Source organism: Osmerus mordax, chromosome 1 (genome assembly GCF_038355195.1).
Source record: "Osmerus mordax isolate fOsmMor3 chromosome 1, fOsmMor3.pri, whole genome shotgun sequence".
Classification (NCBI taxonomy): domain Eukaryota; kingdom Metazoa; phylum Chordata; class Actinopteri; order Osmeriformes; family Osmeridae; genus Osmerus; species Osmerus mordax.
The window spans coordinates 3634503-3660818 of NC_090050.1; the positions used below are offsets into that span (position 1 = coordinate 3634503).

Here is a 26316-nt window from a genome sequence, read left to right on the forward strand (position 1 = left end):
GATTTGTGTTTGACAATTAATAACCTTTCTGTGAAATTGTGTATTGAAGTTTATTGAACATATTTATAGATAGCTTCTCAGTCTTGGTTAAATAAATGACCTGTTAGCCTATTAATGTTCCAAAATCGTATTATAAAAATGTATTCGCTGCTATGTGACTACAATTACAAATATTTAATTTTTAAAAAGGGCACATATTTAGTGTGTAAGCATCACGTCAATGTGTGTGATAAAGTACTGTATTACCACTGATGTGGTAACATCTCCTACGTGTGTTCCCACACGTGCATTCGGGACAGAATCGCCAGCACGTGAAGAAGCATGCTGAAGTGGAAAAACCATCTGGCACAACTGAGGGTGCCAAATCTTACAATCATACACAGTGAACTTATCGTTAACAAATCTTTTCAACACCATTACATTCAACAGCCTTGTTTGGTTTATCCTGGGGTATGACGAGGTTTTTATATATTTTTGCCGTAAGCTAGTTACATTACCATAAAAAAACCAGGCAATTCACCGATCGTTCCACCCTGTTACATATAATGGTACAGTCTTGCATCGTCCCCTTTCTAGATTTTTTGTCTGTGCAGATCTCGTATCCCTAAAACGTTAATCGTAGGCTATTGGAGGGCGGTCTTAAATCGAAAGAAGTAATTTCCGTAAACACCGTTTACGATTGGTTGGTTGAAGAATCCCTTTAATTTACTTGCTTAAATGAACAAATGTGTGGCTTACAAGTGCCTCCGTTAACATGAATAGGCATACAGTCATGGATAGAGGTGATTACAGGCAGAGACGCACAAGGAGTGCGCGAGATTGCAAAAGAACTGGAACTCAAGACACGTCGGAGAAAAGGGAAATTACAGACGTGCTCAGATCTCTGAGTGTGGGAAATACAGAAGAAAAATATGTAATGGAGGACGACAGTTGCTTTCTCAAAAGTCGAAGCTTGGAGCACAGGGTCATGGCTCCCCGCTATAGCTTGCTAAGTGAGATTGGAAGGGGCAGTTATGGCGTGGTTTATGAAGCAGTTGCTCGAAGGTCTGGGACCAAAGTAGCAGTAAAGAAACTCCGATGTGATGCCCCAGAAAATGTGGAACTGGCGCTGCAAGAATTCTGGGCTCTGGCTAGCCTGGAGAAACGACACGAGAATGTGGTTCAGTTGGAAGAATGCGTGTTACAAAGAAACGGCATGGCTCAGAAAATGAGTCATGGAAATAAACGGTCCAAGCAGTACTTGCGTTTGGTTGAGACCTCACTGAAAGGTAGCCTAGCCTATTCTGCATTTCAGTTATAATTCCACAATTAAAACCCCCTTGCAAATACGTTTTAAATGTTTGTGGCGTTCACGTTCCTTACGGAGTTCATTTAGTATTATTTATCAGTGAGATTGGAAGAATGGTGCACTAGTTTTGTTCTCTGATGACGTAATGAACAAGTCAAATCACAACAGGGCAGTCTTGAGATAACGTTGACTGAAAATGATTGGCCTGGTGTAACTGAAAGTTTTTAAGTAGTAAGTCTGTCGCAGTTGGTCCTTGATATTGCCCTTGGTTTCTTCTGTTTTAATGATCGGCTGGTCATTTTTAAGCATTTTACCAAAAGGCCAGAATGTAGGCTGCCATGCTGTCACAATTACTAACGCAATCAGAGTAGCTGCATACAATTACAATTAAAGTAGGCCTACTTCAATCCACACCACAATTCTCCCAAACATGCAGAATGAAATATCTGTGATGATTGAACTATGTTGTGAGTAGTTTCCGTTTTTTGATGTAGGGAAAATATGCATATTTATATAGGCATTCATACAATATGTATACCTGATGGGATCAGTCAGACTGCCTGATCCAGAGTCATCCACTAATTAGCCATTTTAAATTCCAAGTTGCTTATCAATGTCATCTACTTTGAAGGTTTGCTAGACTAGGTTCTGCAGTGGGTTCTTGGGTGAACAACAATCGGTCTGTTGTTGAATAGGCCTCGGATTCACTGTCCTGTGCAGTGTTCTTGGGTTGTCATTGAAAACAAGATTTTGTCCTGACTTGCAGGGGATTTGTATTTTTTGTGTAGTTTACTTGTACCTTAATTTCCAATGCATACATTGCATTGACATTAATATGAGATTACAGCCTTCCCAAACTGGTTTTTCTAGTCAGCTTTTTCCTGGAAACAGCTGGGTAGTGTGATGGTCATGGAGGCAGCTGAAATAAACCGAGATTATACTCAGGTTTCTTTTGTGGTATTTTACAGATATGGGCAGCATTTATTCGCTGTGTGACAAACATTGTTTAGATATCTTTATCATCTGTGTTGATCAGCATATGTGACAATTTGTATGTAACAGATTGTATTGTAGTGTCTGTTCAGATCATTTGACACTGTGTTGATGTATGTATTTTGTATGTCATATTTGTCAATGACTGGTGTTTATTCATTGCAGGCGAGCGGGTGTTGAGCCACCCTGAGGAGCCCTGCTACCTTTGGTTTGTCATGGAGTTCTGTGAAGGCGGTGACCTGAACCAGTTCATCCTATCGCGACGGCCAGACCCACAGACCAACAACAGCTTCATGCTACAGCTCACCAGCGCAGTGGCGTTCCTGCATGAAAACAACATTGTCCACCGCGACCTCAAACCCGACAACATCCTCATATCAGAGAAGTCAGGAACACCAGTGCTCAAAGTCGCGGACTTTGGACTCAGCAAGGTGTGTGCTGGTCTTGGGAGAGCAGGCAAGAACAAGGAAGGAGGGAAGGACAAAAACATAAATGTTGTAAATGTCAATCAGTTCTGGCTGTCTTCTGCATGTGGCTCAGACTTCTATATGGCGCCCGAGGTGTGGGAGGGTCACTACACGGCCAAGGCAGATATCTTTGCCCTGGGCATCATCATCTGGGCCATGCTGGAAAGGATCACCTTCATCGATGCTGAGTCCAAGCGCGAGCTGCTGGGTACCTACGTCAAACAGGGCACGGACATTGTGCCGGTGGGCGAGGCACTACTAGAGAATCCAAAGATGGTACTGAACATCCCCCAGAAACGCAGGTCCTCCATGTCAGACGGTGTTAAAAAGCTGTTGCAAGACATGCTGGCCGTCAACCCTCAGGACCGGCCAGACGCCTTTGAGCTACAGACCAGAGTGGACAAGGTCACATGTGCTGCCTAACCCCTGCTGTTGGCGTCAAGTCCTTTTACAGGTAACTGTCTTTACTTTCCTGTCTTCTCCTTTCAATCCTGTTGTGTATGACAACAGGATTGACTGTTCTTTTGTAATATTTTCTTAGTTGTTAATCCTTAAATCAGTAGCCTTGTTGGTAGATAATGGTACACCAAACTGTACACTTCTGGATTGTTAGTTTCTGCCAGTGCAGTCCAGTGAAGGGCTGCCTATGTGCTCCTCCCCGTGCATGCTGGGATACCTGTTATGCAACTGTCAGCACCCCTCTGCCCCGGGGGGAGGAAACCATCATCTGTCAAATGCCTGTAGTTAGAAGAGGTGGATTGCATGTTCACAGGCTCCCTTTGTCTATACACTTGGGTGATTCACGTGTGGTTGGTGAATGTCATCGGCATTTTGTCACACTGTCAGTTGATTGTTGGAAGGGTATGTTTCACCAATGCCAAACTTACAGGAAAATGGGTTGGTCCTGTTTTTTTGTGTGAAGGGTAAGAGACGAAAGAGAGAGGTTGTTTTTTTTTTAAATCTCTGTGAGGGTAGTCCCCGCATCCCTTGTTGCTTGTCTGTCCACCCAACCCTTCCATTCACCCTCTCTCTCACCATCTCACCATCCCTCGCTCCTCTGCCTGCACGTCTACCACACAGTGCTCTAGCTGTTTCTACATTGCACAGATCGGCTTAGCATAGAGATGAATCGTTCTACCTTTCCAATAATGCCACTGTGTGTGTACGAGTCAAAAGTGCGCGCACAGTATACACCCATGTTGACTCCACCCTGATGTGGTCTGTAGTCTAATGTATGCTTTCATGGTTTCAAAGACATGCGATGTGTTAAATAGGCAAGTCTGCTTGGTTACTATTATGGTGGATGGTCTAGCTGTACGTGTGTCTGGAATTCAAAATACCGTATTTCTTCGAATAAACAAATCTGAAAACGGTTATTTAATTGGTTAAATTCAACCACAGTATTTATTACACATTTATGTACATAACTTTCTGCACAGCTTTCTGTTTAAGCTAACGTGTATGAATAATTAGGCATGCTGCTTCAGATTTCTACACAATGTAGAACACTTGTATTTGAGACAGTTGTACTACCAACGCACACCTAATTGATAGCCAATGAGAAAGGGAGTTGCCGCACTCATAGAAAAACAAAGAATAGACAAGGAGGTCAGCGGTAGTAAATGAAACCTGCGTTTTTAGCTGCATGATAAATTTATCACAATGCCAGCAACGAAGTCGTCTATGGCTGCACTGCAGCTACAATTCACAAAATCTCTCTTACCAATTAAACGTTGCCCTCGAATAAACGCCACTCTCGAATAAACGCTGCACCAAAAATGAGCGTTATTTAATAAACGCTGCAGCGTTTATTCGAAGAAATGCGGTAGTCGTTCTAAATAGACCCAGAGAAGTTATGTAATAGAACATTTGTACACAAGGAACTCTTGTCTTGAGAAGCTGATTGAATAGCTCAGCAGGTACTGAAAATAACCGATTGTCGTGTAGTATTTGTGACCTATGAGCTGTGTCATCAACAGATTTGTGTGTGACAAGGAACAAATTGATCCCAACCCATCACATGCAACAGCGCAACTGATGAGTCAGCAATAGCTTTAACAACGCGTCAGCCCTTAAGACTAGGGAGATGAGATTATTATTTCCTCCAAATACCCTGTTAAACCGGTTACATAAGTTGACGGAACATCCAGGACACCATTTCTGGCTAGGCCTATCTGGACAGTGCAGTGGAGACATTCACATGGTCTTCACAATGAAGGCATACAGTAGATAATGTATAGATTCATTATCCAGACACCAAGTAATGTAGAATAGACAACTCAGGCCGAGATTGTCGCATGGGGACAGAATGGAGTGATGAGCCAGGTCTTTAATGGATAATTACTGTCTCCTATGAGTGACTTTTGTCCCAAAAAAAGCTGATCCATTTGCATTTAGTAGACATGATGTTAAGTCTCCCTTTGCAAACAGCTGAACATTTACGCAATTTAAACCTTTGTGATTTTTATTTAGGAAATATATGACAATGTAAAATGATATTGGATAAGGAATTGCTGGGGAACACACTGCTCTCATACGCCACACCTCCTCCTGACACACCTTCGACGCTTAGTGGCAGACTTGCTAAAGATACGCAAACCCACCTGAGGTGGCATTAAAAATAACAAATGCCCAGAACGTTACCCAGTATACAGCCATGTGACCCGAAAGCAGGAGCATGGTTGTGCCCAATGTGTATTGACATCCAGGACCCCCAGGCACTCTCTCTGGCCCATATATCTGTCTGGCCTCAGCTGTTGAGTATATCTTTTTGGCATTCTAGGTGCCCAGACGTTGACCTACCCAGCCAAATCCACATGATGCTAAGCAAGGTACCCCACGGAGACCCTAATATCATAGCAAGTTTAGCCAGTGATAAACCAAGTTTAGCACTGGTTTACCCACAACCCCTTGCCCCTATATGGTACTAGTATCATGGAAAGCCAGTTTGCATTACAGCCAACAACTATTTTCTCATGGTTTAACTAGTGTGCAAAGGTAATATGCTAATGATAATAAAAATGTATACAAAATAATAATTTAAAAAAAAGATTTATTACTGCCACACTTTAAGTCCAACACATTGTAGGCTTGTTCAGCTGGTTGTTAGCAGTGCTGCGGTAGTCAGTGTATGTGTGTGTTGGCTCAGCTGGCTCCAAACCAGATGGACGTCTGCAGTGCTTGCTGACCGTAGATGACTGGAACAGGCAAGGCAGCTGTTTAATGGGCTGCAGCAGAATGTAGCATCACTGCATTGACTCAGCACTTTAACAACACTTCAGATAGTTATACCTGATTCAGCCAGTCATGTTTGTCTGGCCCTTTTATTACAGCATTTTGCTTTTACAACAACACTGCTAAAGCTCAATGCAGTATCAGCTTTGCTGCCTGTTTTATGTAAACTGTCTTCTTGTTCAGAGTTGAGCTGTCCTTGGGGAGAATGTAGCGGTACCAGCTAAGCTAGTCTCTTGGTGGAACCAGTGTGGAGAGGAGCCCAGTGTTTGATTGTGAGCAGCTATTTTTGCTGAATCAAGAGCCTCTGTGTTTTGATGGCTGAGCCTGACCAATTTGAGCTGTTATTTTTGTTATAGCATTGCCTGTTTTATAGCATGGATAAAGAGGCTACGACATTAACTTATTTTATTTGATACACGATGGCACATATTATGTGTGTTGCTGCTGTTCTTTTGTTTTTTTTTGCTGATTTGTTCTCAAGTGTGTAATGCATTTTCTTTTCTCTCCCCAGATTTCATATTTCCTGGTACTCGCAACTCCTGAAAACTGTGAAACGCCAATCTTAATAACTGTGAAGACAGCTTTTAACATGACTGCATTTTGGAGACTTTTCTTTTTCTGTTTACAGTGAATCTTCAAAGATTTGAATACAGGGAATGCTTTTCTTAGCCTGAGATTTTTTTTAAATCAAGAAATAATAATGAAGACAACATGTACTTTACCTGTATTGATGTAACATTTTTGTTATATTGGCTGCTTGGCCTTGTTGGATTGAACACTGAATGTGTTTTTCTTGTGGCTCATCACCTGTCAGTGCCAGAACATGGTAAGCCTCTGGCACAGTGTACAGACGTAGCACACAGGGACTATATTCTTTACCGCATCGTTGCTAGATATTTGACTGGTTCCTATCCAGTTTCCCCCAACACAATTATATCTTTGAAAGGGAAGTCTAGAATGATGGTTAAGTGGCTGGTTTGAATTCCTGTCTGCTTGTGTGGACAGTTAGAAATGGGCACTCACTGCACTTTGTTAGCCCATCAGAACTAACTAGGAACAAGAAGCCTAAACCTTTTGAGAGAGAAATCCAGTTAAGACTAGTGCCTTGAAAATTCATTTACAGTGAAATTTAAATATCCAAACAATTTTATTCTAATTTTATACCTTAATTTTTTGAATTGGCCTTATTTGTTGACTGCAGATGGGGGATATGTTGGAAAGTATGTGCAATTAGCCAGTGGATGCCCATTGCAATGTTGGAGCTGCATTATTACAGTAATGTCCACCAAAAAAAGATTGTTTAATTTAGACTTAAATTTTAAACTTCATCGATAGTATAGGGATGCATCGATATAATAAAACCACTATAAACCCGATAACTTATCATTTATTTGCCTATTTGTACCCTTAAGTATATCAAATTGTTAATTTCTTTATAAGACACACCATGAATGTCTACAAGTGAAAGCAAGTATCTTGTATACATGGCATGTTGATTAGATATTTATATATAATTGGCAATCTTTTAAGATAATTCTCACAATACCCAAATAGCCTTACTGCTTAAAGTTGGTAAAAAAAAAAATGGTTTAGAAAATCATATTTTTCACTAATAGGCTGTCATCCTTTACAAATGATTATCATAAAATGTTCTGTAGTTCAGTGTCCCTGATGTACAGAGTTAAATAATTCTTCCTGTAGTTTTTTCCCCCTATTGTTTTGGATTCTGTTTGGCTACTTTGACCCAGTCTGGGGTGGGTATGTGCCACCATGAAAGGGTTTGTATAACTTGGTATGATATCGGAACTATTTTTATGGTACAACATGTCCAGAACTGAACATTAATCAGCTATTTATTAATCATTGGAGTTCATCCCCACCACAGAAGGTCTACAATCACATAATTTATTTTATCTGCACTACAGTCTTTCTGTCTCCCTTTTGGTTTTCAAACATACCTTTTGACCAACCTTAGAGTCCTACTACCTCGTACATTACTGCACATTAGCTATGATTTTCTATTATTGAGCCATTGTTTTTTTCAAAGATTTTTGCTTCTTTTATGGGCAAATTAGTTTTGTGTTCAGTGTTTTTCCCAAGATATTATAAGTGCAGATGAGTGAGACATTTCATGTTGTTGCATAATATAATTGTCAATGGTTGCTTGACATGTATTGACATTCTGTGAAATAACTAAAGATAAACCAGGCTATTTCTTATTTTTTCTGTCTTCTGGTTGATCATGTGCAAGGGTGTGTAATATTCAGCTGAACTTTGCCTCAATAGAAGACTATTCACCTGTTTTTTTATTGTTAATCTTGTGTACTTAAGTCAGAAATCTCTACCCGTTTTCTAATACAAGCCAGCTTCATGTCTGTATTCATCTTTTGAACTTGAGAAAGAGAATAATGACTCCAATTTGTAAACGAGATAAAGCAGAAACATCTTATTTTAAAGGAAGGCTTCTTCTGTTAAACCTTTAACTTTTGATTTGATAACCCTTGATTTTCTATACTTTTTTTCCAGTGTTTCCAATGATTCTGATTATGTCTGTGTGACCTTTAGAAATGTTCACTACTCCTACTGTAGGGACACAAGGTCCTTATGGTTCAAACACAAGGTCCAAATGTCTATGACAGGGTACCTGTGTAGAAGCCCTCAGACAGCCCATGTTCTGAAACAGTTAAACCGACTGTTTGGTTTGTCGTTGCTGGTGTTCAGTTACCAACATTTGGTGTTGGTTCCCTTCTTCAATCAAATCAAACTAATGGACAGCCCTCTATAAGATCCTTGAAGTCATTATCGGGTTTATACAACACTTTCTATGCAACTGTCTTTCATTAGAAACACTGTAATGAGCAAGTCATTTCATTAGCTGTTTCCTTCACATCCAATGAGAGACTTTGGGTAGAAAACCCACTGGTTTGTCTGGGGGACTACTTCAGCAGAATTCACTGTGCTTGGTTTTAGAGTTTAAGAGCTACAGATGCTTCAGCTCCAGTTCAGTTAAATAAAGTTGAAAACGAAAAGTTATTCTGTGTTTTGTTGTGAATTATAGGACGTTTGCCGTCAGTAATTCTAGGTCATAGTATAAGTGCAATCAACCAACCCTTGTGTTTACTGGTAGCTGCATCCATGGCCCATATTTGGTCAGAACTTCTACCCAAAATCCCAATAACTTAAAAACAATTCCACCGTATCACAACCATTTGCAAAGCCCATCAGCACATTAACAAACGTTGTTGATACCCGCATCTGGTAAAAAGTTACTCACATCAGAAGCTTCATTATAAACATTGCTTACAGTTTTTCACAATTGTTAACACACGTTTCTCAAAACAATAACGGCTTTCTCAAAACTGCACACACAAAACTGAAAACCTCACACACAAAATGCTAAACCTGACACTCCCTTTGCAAGATGACTCTTTGCCATCAAATCTCTTACCTGTTCACAAAATGGAACTTGTGTTCTCATTTGGTACACAGCCATATTTTCAAATGACACACACATACCATTCATAACAGTACACACAACTAAGCATTTGCTGCACACTACCAAGCATTCACAGCACACTGTAGTGCAAAATTGAAAACACAATTATAGAAATGGAACACACCATATGAATGACAATGACTCTGGAGAATGAGCCATTTCTCCTTTTGTAAAATGTCTGTGTAGGCCTACTTTTTTCATAGTCAAACATAAAATAGCACACAAATATGCAGCAAAAAAAGTTTTATTTCGGTACACACAGAAAACAGGCTGATGGTCTGGACGTTCCTGAATGTATCATGGTCAGCCAGGATCCTAGTTTGTATTTGTCGGAGTGTGATAGCGTTGTTCTCACGAACCATATTTACAATTTCAGTCTTCTGTTCGACTGCCAAAGTGTGTGTTCTTCCTTCACGGTGTGGTTCTCTTTCAGTCCTGCAAAAAACAAATACTGTGAGCACACTGTATTCTATTGATATGCAGTATTACAGTACACAAGGCAAATCGATTTCGTACTTGTTCTCCATCCTGAAGATTCTAATGATGGCAGCAACTGTGAAGCGGCTGAGATTTGGTTGGACCCTCTGGCCAGCCTCCCTCATGCTCAAACCATGGTTGAGCACATGGACTACCACAGTGGCCCGAATCTCATTAGAGACGACCGTTCGCCTTCTTTCTCCTTCTTCTTCTCCTTGTCCTTCTCCTCTTCCTCCTCATCCTTGTCCTCCTTTTCATCCTTGTCCTCCTCCTCTTCCTCTTCCTTCTCTCTGTCCTCCTACTCCTCTACCTGCTACTCCTCCTCCCCCTCTTCCGCCTCTCACTCTCACCCCTCTCCTTCTCTGGTTGTCAATCTCTTCAAACTTCTCCATTGTTCACCAAACAAAACAGAGGCTCACGGCACTTGTATGCTGCAGTCCTGATTGCAAATTGCTCAACAGACCTGAAAGTGTAGAGATTTGAATATTTGTGTGTTGTAGGTTGATGCTTTGAGATTTTACTTGAGAAGTGTGTGCAACAACTGAACATTGTGTGTAGTGTTTTGACAACAAGGTGATGTGTAATTGACATCAGTGCGGGTGGCAAGCTGGGGCCAGTTGTACTGTTGGAGGGGCCAGTTACATTACACATTATTGTTGTCATAGTTTTCTTCACTGCATTGCAGGCATTAACAGGCAAAATATCATTTTTTTTATTCATTATGATTATTCAGACTACATTTAGGGGGCCACAAGGGGGTCCAAACTTGGTCATACACGTCTTGTTTAGAATAGAGGTACACTGTACGTACACTAACAAACATGTGCACACACACATTGACGAACTATCCTGTGCAATGGTAGCAGTATAAAATACACATCTTATATATACAATCCAAATATACAATGTGCATAATCAAAATTCCAGAACCTAGTAATGTAGTTGGACATCTATCTATCTATCATTTAGTGATGTACTGTAATTGCTGTTGGCACAAATGCTTTACTGTACCTTGTGGGTAATATGTTCTGTTGCAGGATTCTGCTGTTTGACCTGCTGCTCCTTTGGAATTTCAGGTGGAGAGGATGGGTAGGATTATTGAGGATATGATCAGCCTTTTTTTAAAGATGGTTCTTGTACAGCTGTACTGCCGAGACCTGATCAACCCCAATGATCCCACTTGCTATCTTTATCAAATGCTGCAATTTGGCATGCTCTTGAACATGCATGTTTCCAAAGGTACGGATCAGGCCGATGGACAGAGCTCTGTGAAACAGATTTGTAGAAGATATTGAGGGTATATATACTGTTACCGTCCATGTTTAAAATGATACCGTGATGTACATTTTAGGTCACAGCCTACCGCCCAGCCCTAATACGTAGTATTACTTGTGTCAGGACACACATGAGCTGTTGAAGATTAAATAATATACTAGTCAAATACAGTACAAAACTAGGTATAATTTGTTTCGTCAATGCAACATAAAACAGTTTAGTCAGTGACCATGGAAAGTCAGCATTGTTTACTGATCATCAATGTGAGAGATAACCATTGAGATTTGTCATGACATCTTAAACTGCGCCATCAGCCTTTAACACACCTGAGAGAACAGATACAAGAAATATGCTTCTGTGGCTTTCAAATTATTTTAGAGAGTAAAATGAGATAAGCTCAGATATCATTTTCCTCATCACTCTGACTCACACCTTTTAGATATTCAGCAAACATAGCAAATATCCCAAAGATGACTGACGGTTCTCATCAGGCTACAAAGGGTTAAAAAAAAAACTCTCTCTCCCGCACCCGCACCCCAACTCCAAATCCCTTTTTTCATTCCCAGGGTAGCTCCGCTCAGCCACCTGGTCATTGGGTTCACACACACACACACACGGACACACACACACACATATCTGCTCAGACACACAGGCACAAAAACACACACCACAGCTTCGCCCTTTCCAACACAGCCATTCTCCTCTCACCCTCTAATTTTCACAGACACACCCCTCCCCCTCACTCAAAGAACAATGATGTCTATACAATCTCCTGTTGCTAAGTCTCCCTACCTCAACTGCATGCTCTCTATCCTCACTCTAGGCTGTTGGTTTTGGTTTCATCTATCATGGTTAATAGCAATCCTTAGTTTTTGGCATATTCCTTTTATAGTTTCTACTGACTGTGCCTCTAAATCACTTCTTAGATTACTTTCTTCCACTCATAAATAATTGGTTTTAATGTGCTCTAGCATAGCTTAGGCCCCTGTCTGGACTGTAGCTGAGAAGGGTAAACTTATTTATGTAATGCACTGCCAGTGGTGCTGTGCTGACTGACACATGCAATATGCTTCTCCACTTCTCATTGCTAATAAGCATAAGCCAAAAAGTTCAAATTTTGTAAGAAAGTACACCTTCATTGACTAATTATGTATGTACACAGGCATGCCTGCATTGTTTCCTAGATTTTAGCAACCTTTGTTTTCATGAAAGAGGCTATGTGACAAAGTTAGCCACCCATTAGCAACATGTTTTGAGGCTTTAATGATGGGGAGGGGGTTCTTGGACATTCATCCCCAGGGGGGGAGTCTATAGCCTGCATAATTAGTGTTGTCAGATGGAATACAGCTGTGTAGCTCAAAGCACTAGTCTCCATTATCTCCCTTGGATTTGTTAACTGAAAGGGAACACATTTACATGTGTACGTTTTTATGTCGATGTTTGCAATGCACCACTATTTTATTCCCCTCAATTAGAAATAAGTTGATTTTGTCCAATTTGAAGAAGCAGAAAGCAGAGATATTTGTATGTGTACATATATTTGTGTCCTCTGACACCAGACAAGTGGTTTTCCGGTACGTCCATCAAGAAAATCAGTAATTGTAATAGCAATGTAATAGTCTTTCTAGAAATTGTTTAATTTCACTCTAATATATATATTTTCCCACCCTAACTCATCCCAGAAGTTTTGCACCACATAGACAATGTCAGTGTCAAAATGTTCGTCTTGGTCATGATTGCGTTGCTTCTATCTGTGCGAACGTTCTGTTTGACGATTTAGACATAATTTAGTTTTTTGTGGCGAAAAGTGAAGCTAACAGTAGCTAACTAGTTAGACACAGTCAGAAATTTTAGGACGTCACACGACTCCACAACGTCACACGACGTGTGCGTTCATAACAACGCCTGTACAATAAATACAAGCTGTGAGTCAGTGGAGACTGACTCAGTGAAGTTAAGTCATTTTGCTACTTGCATAGCTTGCGTATCTAGTTACAGCTGACAAACAAATACAGCCCAGGATGGTGTTATCGCAGAAAACATGGCTGGCTACATCCGCGGAGTCTCCCTATTTGTTTAGCAGACTTACTTACAAGCTTCCCCCAATCCAAAAGCAGTTCACCTGTGATACAACCACTTGTATCCAATTGAAAACAATGGTGTTTTGGGGAGCATTGTGCAGTCACTCAGTTTCCTATAGTTTTGCTTTAAAAAGGATGAGGAGTGGTCCATATTGACCAGAGGGATTGAAGCACACCAAGGCGGTTGGTGGTTTCTCTCCGGATGTAACCTCAAAACAAGATTTTCTGACCTCTGAAACCACCTATGAAGACAGGAAGTGGTCTTGAATACAGTTGGAACATCTTTAATACCCAGTTACAGCAGAAGATCTTCATCTACCTTGAACCACTTCTCCACATTAGTGGAGTTGACACATGCTGCCCTTGCAACTGACAGGGCTTATGGCTTTCTTTGGCTGACATCTGGGTGTCTTTTCACAAGAAATTCTCAAACCCAAACTGTCCAGCTTGCTGTGTTGTTTTTGAGAAGGAAGGAAGGTTACTTGCTTCAGCAAATTTAAATGCGAGCTTCTGGATCTCCTTCTAACAAAATGGAACATTTCTATTGGCCAGTGTTTTTATTACAGTTTTTCTCCATTGCTTTGGCTCAATTCTTGAAACAGAATTTACATTCTCAAAGCTCTAAGTGCATTTAGCAAAATAACCTATATGGTTCAGCACAACTACATAGATCACCTTCAAAAGGTCATATCGCACCCAAAACAGTTAACTCATGCTTCAAAACCAAATCATTTTCTCATATAAATAGTCAGTGCCCCCAAAATTAAAAGTTCCTTCTCGATTGCTGTGGCTCATCTCTCTCTCAAAAAAGGAAATTCTCAAAGCTTTAAATACAGTTGCCAAAATAACCTAGATGGTTCAGCAAAACACCATGGCACACCTGCAAAAGGTCATATCTCTCCCAAAACAGACAACTCATCAGTCCAAATTTAAACCTTTTCTCATACAAATAGTCAGTGCCCCCAAAATGAAAAGTCCCTTTGGCATTGTGTAAACACTGCAGGTCAAAATGTTTAGATGTTTTGTCAGTATGGCAGTGGACCTTCGAAATATCCCTCATGTGCACTGTGCTACAGTTACTGTAGTAGATGTTTTCTTTCCAGAATACTAGATGTCTTCAATCTACCCAGACGCTCCCATGTTACCACGCTCCTCATCTCCCTCCACTGGCTTCCCATCACGGCCCGTATCAGATTCAAGACTCTGGTACTGACCTTCCGAGCGGTGAACGGGACTGCACCTGACTACATCAAGTCTCTCCTCCAGCCTTACACCCCCACCCGCCACCTACGGTCTTCTTCTGACAACCGTCTGGTGGTCCCACCGCTCAAGAGGTGGGACCACCTCTTCTCCTGTCTGGCCCCCCAATGGTGGAATCAACTCCCCACCTCCATCAGGGACACTGACTGTATCCCCACCTTCAAGAAAAGGCTCAAGACGCACTTGTTCCGGGAGTACAACGGCACTTAGGAATGCTTGGCTGGACCTGATGTTAGTTTCCTCCTGATGTTAGTTTCCTCCAGGATCACAATGACTCTTATTGAGAGACTTGTTGCTCTTGTTGGTTAGTTGTAACGGATTTAAATTATTGTACTCGCTGTGAAATATTTTACTGTTGATTGTTTTTCTACAGGTAAAGTCTTGCACTTTTTGAGTTTCATGTTGTTTAATTGTGACTTGTTTAACTGCATGCTCTTATGGTTCTTTCCTTTGGCACTTATTTGGTTTTTCACAATGTATGCTTCATGTTTTGGCTGCTCGCAATGTTGGGGCTATCTCGTTGTTATGATCAGTGACCTATGCACTTTTGTAAAGCTCTCTCGTGGAAGTCGCTTTGGATAAAAGCGTCTGCTAAATGCATAAATGTAAAGCACATTATTAAAGAAATATATTTAGTTATACACTGTGTTCTGAAGTTATCTAAAGGTAGGATATATATGTTATCCTGTATTCCATGCAGTCAGGGCATCTCCTGCTAGCCTGGTCCTAACCAGACTCTCGTACATTGCATTTGTACAAAGAGTCTGGCCTCGCTCCATTGACAAGCGTTGACTTCCTTGTAGGCGGGTACTCTGTTGAAGTTTAAAACTATTGGATCTGCCCAGAGCCACTCTGATCTGCCATAACCAATCGCTAGCGTTCGCCTTAGCCAATTCATTCTCCACTACTTTAACAGAGCTAGCTGCCGTAGCTGGAAAATCAAACTTTTCCCGAACCCCGTGGGGAGGAGGGCCACAACATCATGGCCACCAACAAAACTCAGCTCAGCTCCGGCTTTAGCTGTTGGATATTCGGCAGCTTTGCCACAACGGACCGAATGGCTTTGCTCGCATCTTTCTCCGCCGCCATTACGTAACTACAACACAAACTAGAGAGGGTACAATTTCTGGGGAAATTGTAGGGTGTGCTTGCTTGCGTCGGTTGCACAGGGGTCTGTATATTTTATATAAAAATGCATAGGGCCTACTTATTATTTATAAAGATCACATAGATTTAAAAGCATCTTTTTTTGCTGCTCATTTACAACTCAAAATACGAGTGAAGTGTAGAATTAAATATGATGTCTTCTCATTTCCCCTGCAAGAGGCAGCCTCATCGTTGAATCAAAACAACACATTTGGCAGACCGGTATAAAAATTGACCTAATCTCTATGACTTAAACGTCCTTTTATGTTTTTCCTTTCTCGTGATATTTTCAGGCATTTAACCTACTCATTGCATTCATTCATTAATAAAGAACCCCCTTTGAATATTATTCTACGACGTTACCGGCAGTAGAAGATGGAATCGCGATTCAAACAGTACCATCTGCTAACTGAAAATATGGCCCCCAAAACGTAAATTTACGTTTTACATTTAGCAGACGCTCTTATCCAGAGCGACTTACAGTAAGTACAGGGACATTCCCCCGAGGCAAGTAGGGTGAAGTGCCTTGCCCAAGGACACGTCAGTTGGCATGACCGGGAATCGAACTGGCAACCTTCGGATTACTAGTCCGACTCCCTCACCGCTCAGCCACCTGACTCCCACCTGACTCCCATTAAATAAGCTTGACATTTATTTAGTGGAAAATCGCTCATTCATAAAAGCTCACTGGTAGCGATCATTGTCAGTAACAACACAAAACGCGATATAGCCCTGTGTGGAGAAGCCCCGGTAAATTGTACTACTACGGTACAGTACTAGACTACTGCTGTGTTCTAGTGATGGGTCGTTCGTGAACGATCCGGCTCTAAGAGCCGGCTCTTGAAGGTGAACGTCGGGAGCTGGCTCGCATATCTGAAGAGCCGACTCTATTTTTAATAGATTAATACAGCCTATAAAAACTAAATGATTATGAAATAACTAATTTTAATTGTATTTAAAATAATTGACTAATTCAAAGAACAACAAAAAAATGATTGTAGGCTTAAAGGCGCACACGATCATCCTCACATTCTGTTCCTGTCAATCCTGCATGAGGGAGGGCCGAGCCAACTCACAGTCAGAGAGTAGTCAAAACTCGGAGGAGAGCCATGACAAATCAATGCATTTTTAAAGATATGTGGTTACAGTCGAGTATGATTTCATTTCATAATTTAATTCAAATTGTTTTCACACCCATCATAGTCAAATTTATAGTTAAAACATGTATTTTTTTAAGAGCCGTTCGGGAGCCAAAAGAGCCGGCTCTTTTTGGTGAGCTGAGCCATACGAGCCGGCTCACGAAAAAGAGCCGGAATGCCCATCACTACTGTGTTCGTCTTTGTAGCGATTGCGTTGGTTGAATTTGAATTAACGTTCCGTTGTACGGTTTAGGCTGAAATTAATTATTTTCATGAACAGATTGACAAAGTTTAGGCTGTGGCAATGAAGTTCAGGTTAGTAGTTAGACTTTTGATTTAAGTAAGGGGAGTGCCGAACATGTTCTGTCGCCGTTTTACTTCCTAAACAGCTGTGTAGATGTTTTTGTAGTGTCTCGCATAGGCTACAACGTTGCAGTGAGCTACACTAGTTTGAAACCACAGGTAATGATAATTTCACCCACAAATCGTTTACTTGTAATCTAATGTCATAATAAATCCTACAACGAAATTTTTTTTGTGAGGAATGTTTAATTTAACGATTGAAAACAGATGCATCATAGACCACTGTAGTATGTGTTGCCCGGGCAACAGAGGCTAATGTCGTGATGCTAATACTTCAGTGAAATAGTAGACTACTGTTTCCGAAAGTAGATGTACTTCCTTAATAATATCAACTTATATTGTACATTACACATCACAATTGTGTGTCATATCACAAAGTAAAATGAGTAAATAGTTATCACCTTGGCCTCTTTTCTTGTGGCGTTTCTGCAGCTGCCTTGCAGTAAAGCTATAGTTAGCCTAGCTATCCCCCAAGTTAACAGATGCGAAACGAATGTTCTGCCAAAGGTAGTCACGCGTGTTTTCGTGACGTTAGTGACGCAGTGACGTTAGTAACGTCAGTGACTGTGGCTAGCAAATTAGCCACCGTTAGCTTCACTTTTCGCCACAAAAACTTAACTTAAGCCTAAACCATGCAACGGAACGTAAATTCCAATAGAAGCAACTCAATCGCTACCAAGACGAAACTTTTGACACCTACGTTGTCTATGTAGGCCAAATATTGACTGAGTTTTAGGGGGGCAAAAAGAAATAAAAACTAGAAAAGGCTGTTCCTGCGAAACAGCAGTGAGAATGCTGAAAACCTGAATGGGGATAGCTGACCATGCTAAAAAAGCTGAAAATAGTGAAAATTTAGTAGAAAGTTATAAGCTGAAGCTTCAAAGCAACCGAAAGGTATTTTTGAAAGGGGCTGGAGCAGCATTCCAACAATGATTTGAAAGGATTTACCATTACTTTTAAAGGGAGAATAATTTGCACAAAAACCTTAATATTTTAAAAAGTATAAAAGTGAGAAATGAGAAAATACCCGCAAGCTGAAAGCTGAAATGAATTTCAAAAATGTGTGAGTCACACAAAAGAGGCAGTGTGGAATCTGAACTGCATCATCTAACAACGCTAACAGCTAAAATAGCCTACAATGCGGGAGAAGCTGAAAGCTGAACTGTTAAACAGAAGAAGTAGGCTAGCTAGTCGTAACAAGAATATTATCGTTTTAACAGCTGAAATTATAGTTGGGATAGTAATAGCAGTAGCAGATGTAGCCTACCATTGAGTGTGTTTACTCGGCTTTCTTAGTAGGATTCAATGTGTTGATGGAATGAAACATACAGCAGTAGAGCCGATACAGGAAGACACGGCAACACTTTGTTGCAGAAGGATGATGGTGCAAGTTTTGGCCATGGAGCATACAACGATTAATAAAAAAGAATCATGTAGACGCGTTTATTGAGTAATCGCATAACTAATTACACATGTAAACGGAGTAATCGTATTATTGGTATAAACCGACAATTGCTAGTAATCGGGTTTCTCATGGTCAAGTAAACCTACCAATCACCTGTGTGAGAGACTGAGTGGTGCGTGTCTGTCGTTACGGTGATGGTGCAGCTATGATTGCTAACGCTCTGAGGGCAGAGAATAAGAGAAATGTAGCTAGAATCCACACCTCAAACAAGATAACCTAGACGCAAAACTGTACGTCCAATCCAAAATATAAGGATATTTTCCGAGACCCAAGACTCTGCCGAAACCAGAGATATTCTTTATATGTCTGTGCAGTCAAAAATACGACTCTACCTGCAGTTTCAAAAACGTGTTCCTTTTGCTTTCCTGGTGCGTGTTTGTTTGGTTGCCACGGCGATGGAGCAGCTGTGATCGCTAACGAGCTAGGCAGAGAGAAAAACGAACATTTACCTAACATCCACACCTCAAACAAGTTGACCTAGACGCAAAACTACACGTCCAATCAATAAAATGAGGATATTTTCCGAGACCCAAGACTCTGCCGAAACTAGAGATGTCCTTTATATGTATGTGCGGTCAGAAATATGTCTCTACCGGCAGTTTCGAAATCGTCTTCCTTCCTGCTTTCTCTGACGGATTTTACCCACCTCTCCATTGAAGTTAGTGAGAGAATTTGAAAGGCTACTCTCGCTTCAAGGCCCATAGCTGAAAATCTGTAAATGTGAGCTCTTTAGTAGTTACATTGGCTGAAAGAGGACAATTTTTCCTATATTTTAAGGTATAACTTGTTTCTGTACGTTAAACTATATGAACGTTAGAGGAATTTGTTTGACAATTTAGTTGAATATCAGAAAAAGAGCAGCCAGCAGAGTGCCACTCTGCTGGCTGCTCATTCATAAAAGTCAAGAAGGAGCAAACATTTTAATGTATTTCAAACTGTCATAATTCAAAATTGGCTGAATATTTGAAAAAGCTGAATCATTTGGGAATAGCTGAATGTCTTGTGAACATTTTAAAGGTTGAATGGTGTCTCTAGCTGAAAGTATGCTGAAGTAGTTACGTTTGAAAGAGGAGGAAGCTTTTTAATGATTTGAAAGGATTTACCATTACTTTTAATGGGAGAATAATTTGCACAAAAACCTTAATGCCTTAAAAAGTATAAAAGTGAGAAATACCAAAAGTCATAGCCAACATCTCCTGAAGGAGCTGAACGTTTTGATACATAAATTGTAGGAATCGGTGAAAGTATGCAGAACTAGTTAAAGGCCAAAAAACGGCGGAAGAACTAAGAAGTTGATATAATAATAATAATAAAGAGAAACAGGAAAACAATAGTGAGAATGCTTGACAGCATTCTCACAATAAAAATAATAATATATATGTGAGAGAACAAAGGTTGTGCCCTTGCCGAAGGCAAAGCACACCCAACTATCGCACAACATCAACGTCATCGTTCTCAACCACTCCCTCTGTTCGCTGATTCACCGGTAGAAAATCAACCTGAAGAATCTGACTTACGTACCTCATGGCCAGACCTATGTACAGAAGCAAAAATAAATTTGAGCGGAAGTACGTAGGAGGGCAGAGCCAGGCTAATCTCCTGCACCCATAGTGGACAATGTGATGTTGAGACAGCCACGTTTATAAATGAGACCCCTGTTCAAGACGGGTGTATCCCTTGCGCCAAAACAGACAACACAACTTCAACATTCGTTTTTAATGTCTTTCTAGATAATATAGTGGTGACTACTTGCAAGCAAACTTTTAATGTCCTTATAAGTAATTTCCACGCATGAAAACAGCAGATCTAATGCACGCTTCTGTGCATGTGGTATCCACTACTTGTGCTGCCTTCGGGTCACATGACCCAAAGGTTCATAACGAATATCGTTGTGTTTAGCCAATTTTACCCAATACAAAAACAAATAAAAATAATTTTCTTTTAAACTTTGCAATGTGGGGGGTCTGAAACATCCCAACGGTTAAAAGAAAGTGCTTCACTTTGTTTTTGTATGCGGTAAAGCTGTCGCGTTACACAATGCGTTACACTTTGTAACGCATTACCCCCAACACTGGTTTTAGCAATCATGAAAACTGTAAGTACCATGCATGTCTATGGACAGGGGGTTCAGCCCACTGTTGAATGATCCTACTATTCCTCCCTTGACGAGCATTTGTCTGATAACTTAAGTATCGCATTACAGTTACTAATACAAAAATGTATTGCGCTACTTGCGTTACTTGCATTACTGCGATCTGCATATCGGGAGGAGAAAAAAACAACAAATCAAACTTCCCTTTACAGTAGGCTACGTGTGTTTGCTTAACAGTCGTCAGTTGACTTAGCCCCAGAGTTCAGGAGGCGAAACAAGAATGGCAGAGCCGCCGCTTAGGACGTCTTTTTAGGGATGGAGGTATGCACATTACTTCGAATTAGTTGCGCGAAAGGACAAAACGTAACTGTACAATGTACATTGTGCCCAGGCCTAAAACACCTCTCCACCGCCACGAACACAACCTCTAACTAATCTATCAAAGCATCTTCAACGGCAACATGCTAACTCAAGACTAGCTAAAGTGCCCCGGACCCTGAGTGACACTGACGCCGATAAAAGGTTGCCGTTGCCATTGTTGCCGACACCAGCCAAGCAGCCACGACTTTACTTTCAACATCAGCAGGTTACCAAACAGGCTTGTAGCAGCATACATAGTAGAGGAAATGTTGCCATTGAAAGTTTTAAGCATTATTTTATTTTGAAACATTTTGCTTACTGCCTGTAGCCTTGTTATGCTTGACAACTTTTAGGTTGATATTCACAACGTTTTTGTCAGCTTTGTGGTATTAAAAAGCATAAAAGAGAGATCTGTCCTCATTATAATAAGTATGAGTTGATTTGGGCATATATATTGATATTTGGCAAGTGCATCTCAGGTGATGTCACGGAGTAATCCAAAAGTAATGTAACTAACTAACTAGTAGTGTAACTAGTTACTTTCAGCAGTGAGTAATCTAGTAAAGTAAAGCATTACTTTTTTTTAAAGTAACTAGTAATGTGTCATCTATTACTTTTTTTGAGTAACTACCCCAACACTGTATATAACATGATAAGTATTTCATTATATTATATTAAACATAACATGATGTTGAGGCTCATATAAATTATTATTCATTATTATGATTATTTTCTAATAATAAATATGGTATTCAGTGATGGCTGGTGGTGTGTAGGATGTACCAGACGGGGTTGGATCCAAGCGCAGAGCGCAGATTTATTAGAATAGTCAGACAGGCAAAGATCGGTACACGGTAGACAGGGCAATACATACAGGAGATCCAAAACGGAGTAAGACAACTAGCTAAGGTCAGTAACAGTAGACGTATTCTTAACAAGGCTCGGGCTGAACTTGAAAACAAGATCAAGACTTTGCACCGGACAATCCACAAACAGACACCTACATACTAATACTAAACAAGACACAGGTGTAGCCGATTGTCCTAATATTCCAGGGATGCCGAGCGTGGCAGCCAATTACCAGCTGCAGGAGGCTCTGGCGTTACATGGTGATATTGGGTGTAGGCTATTATATATGCATCAATAGTTCAAGTAGCAGCAAATGCAGTGTGCATTACATCCGAGATACCAACAACAGAAAAGCACACTAGCCACTGTACTGTCATACGTCCGCTGTCATTGGTCAATGGCCTGTCTGGGCTGAATGAATTTAGCCCAAATGGGCGACAAATCAAGAGGGCGTGCCAGACACCTGTCACTCACAAGTCCCCACTCTTGTAAAGTAGCACCCCCAGCTGTCATTGGTCAAAAGTCAGTGGCCTGTGGGCTGAAATAATTTAGCTAGCAGCAAATCACAGGGGCGTGCCCACACACTATGATGATGAATGGTATAAATGGGCTAACATGGCTCGTATGAATAAGATACTGTTACTAGTAGAATTATTGAATTGATATACAGGGAAGAAGTCTGTTTTGTACCCTATTGCTGTGAAAGTCAATGGTCAGTTGCCAAATACAAGTCCAAGACAAAATACAAGTATTTATTACACATATGTAAGGTGCAGGTGTCTGATACACTCAAGCTGAGCAACTCATAACACTGGACAATGAATACAGAAACACACACACTTCCCATTTATTATTTCCCTTTGAAGGGAGTCAGATGGCTGAGCAGTTAGGGAATCGGGCTATTAATCAGAAGGTTAGATTCCTGGCTGTGCAAAATTACATTGTGCCCTTGGGCAAGGCACTTCACCCTACTTGCCTCGGGGGAATGTCCCTGTACATACTGTAAGTCGCTCTGGATAAGAGTGTCTGCTAAATGACTAAATGTAAATGTAATACAGGAATGAATGGCAGTTAAATATTATCATAATATGGGAGGTTTAAATCTCACTAGAAACGTCAGGGAGGTGACAATCAACATAGCCTTTGCAAGCAAAGAAAGAAGATGCCGCATTCATGGTACTAGATAGCTTGTGTTTAGTCTTTAGATAGGGCTCCGATCAAAATTTACATTTAGTCATTTAGCAGACGCTCTTATCCAGAGCAACTTACAGTAAGTACAGGGACATTCCCCCCGAGGCAAGTAGGGTGAAGTGCCTTGACATAGCCACAACAGGAATCAAACCCGGCAACCTTCTAATTAATAACCCGATTCCCTAACCGCTCAGCCATCTGACCCCACCAAGTTGCATTATACACTTTGGTAACATTGTGACCTCGGACCTGAACTAGACCGACATTTCGTAGTCGCATCTTACAAAGAACTAACTTATGGCTATGCAGGCATAAGCAAGCTTTAGCAAACAGCATAATGACAGTTTAGCAACATATTTCATAGATAGGCATATTTCTCTCCTGGACATGACCCAGGGTCATGTTTTCATGAGCTAATATAGCAGGGTATAGATCAAACATTGTTTATTATATTAAGAACATTCAAAACAGTATAAGAGTAATAAAGTAATGTTGCAACATTGGCATAGCTACCATGTTATATGCATGCAACATTTAAAGAATGTGTTGTTTTCACGTTACAATGTTGACTAATTGATTAAATATAAATCAGCTACAAAATCGCTTTTACCGGTAGTGTCTACGATTTTTTTTTCTTTTATAAAACATTTTGGTGCATTTCCCATGACAGTGGAGTTAACTTGAGAGCGGCACCCTGTAGGACTGTCTTCAGAAAATGGGTTTAAACCATGCTAAACATTGCCTGCTGATGGAAAAATGTGTGAATGTGTCAGGAGTTTATGTTTTAGGATGGGGGTTTACATTGTTTTGGGAGTAAAATCCAGTCTAATCCAGTATATACAAAAATGATGTATTCTACAAATACATACTACCCGTGGGGGAGGGATGACAATAATATTAGATAATATTCCTTACATAATGATAGATCCAAATCCAGCCTAGTATGTGAAGTGGTTTAGATGAGCAGTTCACATTTGTGAGAAAGAAATACTATAAACAGGCCTATATAAAAGCACTTTCTGCCATGTTGCTGCTCAAGTTTTTCAAGGGTTTAGAGTCATAAGAAAACTGTACTTAAGATAATCGAACCTTTGTGCATTCAGGAGAAACAAAAATGACCTGACAGGTGTTGAAGCGTTTTCTCCTCTCCCATAGTAAAGACCAAAATGTTGCTGAGCTTTTCCAAGAGTTGAGTACTGCCAGACTCTACACTCAAGGAAGCTTCAAGAGTCATTGAGAGCACAGTGGAGGCTGATGTGTTGTGAAAATAGTACCGCAATGGGCAATAGAGAACCGCAATGGGCACTATATTTCAATCTATAATTCCAGAAATCTGTGTGTGTTTGTCTGTGTTTCACCAAATCAACTAACATCTCAATCACCTGCTGCATCACGGCACGGCCACTGCATTAGTGATAAAATGTGGAGACGAGACAGACTTGCCGTGCAAAGAAATCCAACATAGTATGCTTTTCATGTTATTTACCAAGGCAACTGTAGCACTTTTGAAGTTATTTACATTTTGCTGCATACATAGAGTTGTATTATTCATGACTTATGACTGACAGTTAAAGTTTATCTTGCCTTTGTAATTATTGCTTCATATTCAGTATTAGTTTGGGCTGAAGTAGTGTTATGCATTCATGAGTAAGGCGGCCTTTTGAAAAAAATGTAAATGTATTCCCAGACTTAATAATCTCTACAAAAACAGACAGAAGATGGTATTTCTTAAGTCCAGAACTTCACCTTTGAAGTGTTATACAGCCTATGACATTTAGTCAGTCATGCTGTCAAAAAACTCAAGGGAGTTTGCATCATTAATAAGGACGTTTTTGAATATATATACACTTATCTCCTTATTCATGAACTCTCTTGTCTTCTTTGATAGCATCAATATTATTGGATGACATTGTTCAAAATAGGCTACCTCTTCGATGGCCATAAATGCAAGGCCGTAATCATAATATGACATCCCCCCCCCTCCCATATTCAAATCTGGTCAAAATGTCCCCCACAATATATTGATATAAAAATATAAATACAAATATAAATGTGCTACACTACGACAGGAAACCACGCATGCTGTCCGAAATTATCATACAAAAATTAATTAGTCCCCCCCCCCAATGTTGACTCCATGGCTACGGCCTTGCATAAATGTCACAGGCTGTAATAGAATAGAATGCAAATATCAAACCAATAGGTAACGTGCATCATGGGTTCTCAGAGAGATTTTAAAAAGCCATGCATTATAGATCAGACGAGACATTGCTCTCAATTTAGCTGCTTTAGGCTATGTAGGCTAACCATTGTTTTTTTTCTTTACTAAGTGTTATTATTGTAACAATTCAATTCCCTGAGGAGGCTGGTCTGAAGTCAAGACTGCTTTCATAGCATTGTAATGCAAGCAAGTGTTGGACTGTAAGATACTGTTAATTGCATCTTGGTTATAAATCTGTTTTGAATTTACTTGGGATTAATTTTCATTTTTCCTCATGTTCATGAATGTGCAAGGGTATTTAGAATTGGTATAACCGGGGATACCCTTTTTAAATTAGCCTATTAAAACGCTCTTAAACTTTGATAATGGGGAAATTGCAGCTTGAATATTATTGAAAATAAATAGAAAGGTTTTAGATTCTACAAACAGTGCTTGAAAAAACCCTAACCCTAACCCTACCCTTGATTTTGAGGTAGACCTCTACTGCCGCTTACTGGTTTAGCCACGCAAAATCAATGGCGAAAAGTTGCGGCATCACATACTAGCCAGAACTCCCACTCTCGAAAAATAAATAAAAAGAACTGCCTCTCTCGGGAAACTTCCGGCATCTGAACTGGTTGCAGTTCCACTCTAGTTCCATATGAGGGCGCTAACGGTCGAGTGCAGAATGAATGCAGGTCCAACCCTAACCCTCAAAATCCACTTTTCTCAGGATATAATTTTTTGTCTAGTAATTTGAATGTTTAATTAAAAGGGGAGGCAAAAAAAACACACACTGCTAGGTGTTAGATTTTTTTGAAGTCCCTTTTTTGTCTTAAAAAGGCGTCATACACATCGTACGACCAGAGATCTACTGTGTGTGTATATGGTAGTTTGTGTATAAACTATTCTGGTTGAGAGGCCTGCATTCACACCCAAA

The 26316-nt window shown here is 40.3% G+C and overlaps 1 protein-coding gene across 1 annotated transcript; it reads left to right on the forward strand.

Annotated features, from left to right (window-relative positions):
* Nucleotides 1–647: 647 nt before the first annotated feature.
* On the forward strand, nt 648–9015 carry LOC136945639 (serine/threonine-protein kinase 35-like). Its single transcript, XM_067239592.1, has 3 exons — nt 648–1268; nt 2447–3202; nt 6494–9015. The coding sequence occupies exons 1-2, from the start codon at nt 755–757 to the stop codon at nt 3169–3171; spliced, it is 1239 nt and encodes a 412-aa protein (XP_067095693.1). The 5' UTR covers nt 648–754; the 3' UTR covers nt 3172–3202; nt 6494–9015.
* The last annotated feature ends 17301 nt before the right edge of the window (nt 9016–26316 follow it).